This window comes from Silurus aristotelis (assembly GCF_946808225.1).
Source record: "Silurus aristotelis genome assembly, chromosome: 22".
Classification (NCBI taxonomy): Eukaryota; Metazoa; Chordata; class Actinopteri; order Siluriformes; family Siluridae; genus Silurus; species Silurus aristotelis.
Window position 1 is genome coordinate 12,131,482 of NC_139595.1, and position 6,768 is coordinate 12,138,249.

A 6,768-nucleotide genomic window follows, 5' to 3' on the forward strand; every position below is an offset into this window, starting at 1 on the left:
AGTTCATTAATTCAGATTTATACTGTAAGGTCTTAGAATAAGTGTTTTAGGTGTGTCAAAATCTTTCTACTTCATTTCAGTCTTTAGGCAACCCAACACCAAATCTTTAATGAACAGTATTATAAAATGTTACAATACTGAACAAAATACTGTAGACATTTTTCATCATTTGTCAGATTTTCTTGAAAGTAAAATCTTAAACACAAAACAAAATTACAAAATCTTTAAAAAAAAAAAAAAAAAAAACCCACAAACTAAAAAAAAGGGTCCAATCAGCCCCAACATACATGAGTTTTTTTTAACTGGGCTCTTTTAAATTATATTTTCCAATGGAGCATAAATGCTGTTACCCAAATACTAAATATAGCAATCGGCTAAAAGATCATTTAGAAAATACACCACATTCAAAATATTTATTCAGCTTATGCAGATTTATTTAAATCCAATCCACATAGAAAAATACAGCTCCAAACTGTTGGTTGAAGTAGTTTCTGCAGAACAACATGAATTGTGCACATATGATGCTGGGTATGTAAATACACCTGGATATCAAAGATGCTAATTTCTAAGCTTATTCATCCACATCCATGCACACAGAGGTATTAGTAAAATGACTGTTTATCGACGGCTGGTGCTGCCTGATTTTCTCTTTCCTGCAAGCAGGTGTTTCGGTTTTAAGTCAAATATGTGTCTGTCTGCTTCACCCTTCTTTCCCTGCCTGTTCATCCCCTTCTGAGAGTTCTTCATCATAGTCTTTGCTTTCTTCATCATCTGGAAATGGTAAAAGAATGAAGAGAAAAAAGATAAAACATGAATTAAAAGATTCAGTAAAATAATCAAACAACTCTCTGATTTACAGTCCAGCTTCAAACTCCTGAGGCTAAACACTTTTTTAAATAAACTGCACTTTTTAAAGTACAGATTGCACTCCTAAACACTAATATTTGATTCATTCATACATACCTTAAAAGGGGAAGAAAAAAAAACCCTTAACTACAGTTTTATTTGTACCAGGTTAAACATTAAAATACTTCACGTGAGTTAACAAGTTTTATTTATTAAGCATCTAAAATCTTTTCCAAAAAGAAAACATGTCGAAGTAATCAATGAGCATCTGTTGTGTACCTTTGTATCTCTGATTCCTGACTGGTCACGTGGTTGTTTCGATGCACTTTGACTACGGGTGCGTGAAGTTGGCTGGACAGAGGTTTCCCTCTTCCTCTTTCTAACCAGTGAACGTGACCTCTGGGCCTGCTGGGCATAGTGGCTCTGCAGAGATGAAAAAATAAATAAAAACCCACAAAAACAAAAGATTGAAACATAAATGGGGAAAAAATATATAAATATTCAATACATTTAAAACTAGTGGATGTTAAAAGTCTACAACCCCCCCATTTAAAAAGTGGTATATTGTGATGCACAAAAAAGAGATTTAAGCATTTTGCTAACAATACAAACCGACATTCAAGAGGTCTATATTAGGAACAGGAGTGCGCAGCTCTTAAACTTTGTTACAGCACATTTTCTTCTAACATTCGAGCAGTCTAATTGAGAAATTGTACTCCATGTTTCCTTGCAAAAAATATCCAGCTGAAATTGCAAGTGTGAAATTGCATCTCTGTGCAGAACCCTCTTCTGAATCCTTCCAATTATGTTTTTATAGGATTATCTAGGGCTGCAACAACATTGATAAAATCGCTAATAAATGATAATGAAATTCGTTGTCAACGGATGCCGTTATCTATTCGTTTAACCGCTCAACTTATAGATTAGAGCGAGGGCAAAAGAGAGAGTACAGGGTCAACCGGCACCAGGAAAAAGTGTGCGCCCCAAGTCAACCAAGTCATGGGAGTATTTTATATTAAACGAAAAAAAGCACTTGCACGTTATGCAGAGCTTGTGTGGGATGTAAGTACCACAGTGATGCACGAGAACGTGAACAGAATGCACAGTGGTGATGGAGGCGAAACTTCAGCACTCTGTATACTCATCATGTGAAATAGTATAGTTTAATGAAGTGCTATTGTGTATATTGTTTGTAACTTTCTGTCTGATTTGTTTAGTCGTGATCAACAGATTCTGTAGCCCATAGGGATCTTCTAATTTTTATAGGGATTTGGATTTAGAAATTCTTCTGTATCCCTCTACTAATTAGTGTTTCTAAGTATCTAAGATAAATTCAAGAAAATACTAAAGATGAACAGTTCCTAATTAAGGAGATTTTAAAGATTTTCCTACATTATCTTTGTCTGTCATGTCCAAACCAAGTTCTTCCATGTCTCTCTCCAATTTTGCTTTGTCCACCTGCAAACAACCACCAAAGCAAATCACATACCCATCAGACAACAATCAATGTCCTTCAAACACACCATCAATCAAGCCAAATATACCAAATTCACAATAATTTATGAATGTATACCAAGTATATCCAATTATATTTATAAAAATATCTTGACAAAATGTAGTTTATAGCTAGCAAGAAGAGCACATTTACCTTCTTGACAGTACGGGGCATTCTGGGTCCTTGTACATCTTTTTCTTTTGACTCCAGAATCTTCAGCTTCCTCTTCTCTCGAATCTGTTTGGCCAGCTGACGAATTTCCTGCATCTCTTCATCCTCACTCTCTTCATTAGAGTCATACTCCCCTGCCTGTTCACGGAGCTCTTCCTCTTTCTCTAGCTCAGTCAGTCGCTGAGGTAAGTGACCGAGTGAACAGGATTAATACTTTGTGTGCAAGTATTAACATCAGTCTTTATTGCACTGAGCCCACCAAGTAGGTAGCCAGTATTTCTATTCATATTTCTTACTTTCATGATTTCAGGATCAATGTAGTCAGCAATGTTGTGTCCTTCCCAGATCTCAGGAATTTTATCTTGCTTCTCATTGGCATTCATCAGGTCCCAGTATTCTATGATCACACATTCGTACATTGAAGGGAATTTGGATGCATAACTTTACAACCATTTTAAAATATATTGTTAGAAATGCTTGTGTATTAAAAACTACAAATAAATATATTGATTAAAATGTACTATGTGTAAGTGACTTACTCTGCAGATCGAGAGTGTAATCATCTCCAAGCTCTAGCTCAAGGTCTCGCTCCAATTTACGTTTAGGAGCATCAACCTCCATCGCCTTTTTGCGAAGAGCTGCTCCCTCAGGAATAAATGGTGGTCTTTCCTAAACACAATTAGGGGTAACTGGTTAAACTGATTATAATTGTTTATATTAGTGTTTCACATTAGTTATGATAATACAATTACCCTGTACAAGGCTCTTTATTAATGCAGTAATTTTCACCCCTTCTTCAATTAAATATACAACAGTATCTAATGTATATGTCTCTAACAGATCATATTAAAACATTATGGTATAACATCTATGAATGTGGGAACCTTGTCATCTCTCTTGTTTGGCATTGCAAGATGGAGTCTGTTCAGGATGTCATGTACTTTCTTCCCCTTCATCTTTGTGTCCACACGGTGTAGCAACAGCCGATCACATGCCTACAAGCACAATGGTTACCACTACTTCTAAAGAAAACCCCTTTTCAGAACAACTGAAACTGTAACAACATTTAAACGCACAAAGATTTTACTTCACCAGTGTAATCCATGCTACTATACCAATTTAATTGATTTAATTAGTAAAAGTAATGAGCCAGGAGCACAAAGATGTATTCTTACCTCTGTCTTTACTTGCATCACCCCCTCCTCTGTCAAAGTACTGGTCTCAATCACTGGGATTCCCTCAGATAAAAGATCAGCAAAGATTTTCTAGAAAAACACAGAAAAAAACTAGAGGTTACTAGACAGTAAGTTTTAGCTGTAATATCAGATTAAACTGATATGCTTTTATAGGTTACACATGTCCTATTCACCATGGTCAAATTTTACCCTTAACAATATAACATTGGTGCTCACACAAAATAGACACCTTGAACACAGTTTTGACATGTTCACTTACAGTGTACTTACTTTTGTTGCCAGGTATTTTGACAATAATAGCTGTATGTTAAGTTGTTTTTGGAGGGCAGTAAATCTACACTGCTACACATTGACTAATCTAAAAATATATCCAAATTTTATTTCTATAGTATTTTCTTTAGTAGATACACTTAAATGGCTGCTAAAATTTGAGGGGTGTACTCACTTTTGTGAGACACTGTATATGTAGGTTATATAGCATATGACAAGAGTGTCTGCAAGAGTGAAAGGGAAAGTTTATAGGACTGTGGTGAGACCTGCGATGTTGTATGGATTAGAGACAGTGCCATTGACTAAAAGACAGGCGGTGGCGCTGGAGGTAGCAGAGTTGAAGATGTTGAGATTTTAATTGGGAGTGACGACAATGGACATCATTAGAATCGAGTTTATTAGGGTGCATGTAGGACGTTTTGGAGACAAGGTGGGGAAGGCATGATTAAAATGGTTTGGACATGTGCAGAGGAGGGACATGGTGTATATTGGTAGAAGGTAAGGCTGAGGATGGAGCCACCAGAAAGGAGGAAAAGAGAAAGGAGAAAGTTTACAGATGTGGTAAGGAGAAGACATCATCATCTTCTTCTTCTTCTTCTTTCGGCTGCTCCTATTAGGGGTCGCCACAGCGGATCATCTGTCTCCATACCACCCTGTCCTCTACATCTGCCTCTTTCACACCAACTACCTGCATGTCTTCCCTCACCACATCCATGAACCTCCTCCTTGGCCTTCCTCTTTTCCTCCTACCTGGTGGCTCTATCTTCAGCATTTTTCTACCAATATAATTCATGTCCCTTCTCTGCACATGTCCAAACCATCTCAATCTCGCCTCCCTCACCTTGTCACCAAAACATCCTACATGTGCTGTCCCTCTAATAAACTCATTTCTAATCTTGTCCATCCTCGTCACTCCCAACGAAAACCTTAACATCTTCAGCTCTGCTACCTCCAGCTCCACCCCCTGTCTTTTACTCAATGCCACTGTCTCTAATCCATACAACATCGCAGGTCTCACCACAGTCCTATAAACTTTCCCTTTCATTCTTGCAGATACCCTACTATCACAAATCACTCCTGTCACTCTTCTCCACCCACTCCACCCTGCCTGCACTCTTTTCTTTACTTCTCTAACACACTCTCCATTACTTTGCACTGTTGACCCCAGGTACCTGAACACCTCCACCTTCTCCACCTCTTCTCCCTGCAACCGCATCACTCCACTGCCCTCCCTCTCATTCACACACATGTACTCTGTCTTACTCCTACGGACTTTCATTCCCCTTCTCTCCAGCGCATATCTCCACCTCTCCAGGCTCTTCTCAACCTGCTCTCTACTCTCACCACAAATCACAATATCATCTGCAAACATCATAGTCCAGGGAGACTCCTGTCTGACCTCGTCCGTCAACCTGTCCATCACCACTGCAAACAGGAAAGGGCTCAGGGCCGATCCTTGATGCAGTCCAACCTTCACCCTGAACCAGTCTGTCGTACCTACTGCACACTTCACTGCCGTCACACTGTCCTCATACATGTCCTGCACCACCCTCACATACTTCTCTGACACACCTGACTTCCTCATACAATACCACAACTCCTCTCTCGGCACCCTGTTGTACGCTTTCTCTAAATCCACAAATACACAATGCAGCTCCTTCTGTCCTTCTCTATACTTTTCCATCAACATTCTCAAAGCAAATAAGGCATCTGTGGTGCTCTTCCTCGGCATGAAACCATACTGTTGCTCACAGATGGTCACCTCTTCTCTCAGCCTGGCTTCCACTACTCTTTCCCATAACTTCATGGTGTGACTGATCAACTTAATTCCCCTGTAGTTACTGCAGGTCTGCACATCTCCCTTATGCTTAAAGATCGGTACCAGCACACTCCTTCTCCATTCCTCAGGCATCCTCTCCCCTTCCAGAATCCTGTTAAACAATCTGGGTAAAAACTCCACTGCCATCTCTCCTAAACATCTCCATGCTTCTACCGGTATGTCATCTGGTCCAACCAACTTTCCATTCTTCATCCTCTTAATCGCTGCTCTCACTTCCTCCTTACTAATCCTATCTACATCCTGCTTCACCAACTCCACATCCTCCAACCTTTTCTCTCTCTCATTTTCCTCATTCATCAGCTGCTCAAAATACTCCCTCCATCTTCTCAACACACTCTCCTCACTAGTCAACACATTTCCCTCTCCATCCTTTATTGCTCTAACTTGCAGTACATCCTTCCCAGCTCGGTCCCTCTGCCTGGCCAATCGGTATAAATCCTTTTCTCCTTCCTTAGTGTCCAACCTCTTATACAGTTCCCCATATGCCTTTTTCTTGGCTTTCGCCACATCCCTTTTTACCTGCTGCCGCATCTCCTTGTACTCCTGCCTACTTTTCTCATCACTCTGTCTATCCCACTTCTGTTTTGCCAACCACTTTCTCGTTCTGCTCTCCTGCACTTCCTCATTCCACCACCACGTCTCCTTGTCTTGCTTTCTATTTCCTGATGTCACACCAAGTACTTTTCTAGCTGCCTCCCTCATCACTCCTGCAGTAGTTGCCCAATAATCCGGCACCTCTTCACCACCACCAAGCCCCTGTCTGACCTCTTCCCTGAACCTCACACTACACTCTTCCTCCTTCAGTTTCCACCATCTTATTCTTCTTTCAAACCTTACTTTCCTCCTCTTCTTCTTCGCCTCCAAAACCATCCTACAGACCACCATCCGATGCTGTCTAGCTACACTGTCCCCCGCCAACACCTTACAGGCTCCAATCTCCTTCAGGTTGC

At 40.0% G+C, this 6,768-nt stretch overlaps 1 protein-coding gene across 1 annotated transcript in view; it reads right to left on the reverse strand.

The window, feature by feature from the left end:
- Positions 1 to 412: 412 nt before the first annotated feature.
- The window catches only part of gtpbp4 (GTP binding protein 4), a 15,488-nt gene continuing 9,132 nt past the window's right edge, over positions 413 to 6,768 (reverse strand). Inside the window, exons 9-16 of the mRNA XM_083525759.1 lie at positions 3,688 to 3,777; positions 3,397 to 3,507; positions 3,052 to 3,181; positions 2,809 to 2,909; positions 2,495 to 2,692; positions 2,239 to 2,304; positions 1,126 to 1,269; positions 413 to 771 (exon numbers count right to left, since the gene is read on the reverse strand). Of these exons, the coding sequence (XP_083381885.1) occupies positions 619 to 771; positions 1,126 to 1,269; positions 2,239 to 2,304; positions 2,495 to 2,692; positions 2,809 to 2,909; positions 3,052 to 3,181; positions 3,397 to 3,507; positions 3,688 to 3,777 (993 nt within the window). The 3' untranslated portion in view covers positions 413 to 618. The remainder of the gene's footprint in view (positions 772 to 1,125; positions 1,270 to 2,238; positions 2,305 to 2,494; positions 2,693 to 2,808; positions 2,910 to 3,051; positions 3,182 to 3,396; positions 3,508 to 3,687; positions 3,778 to 6,768) is intronic.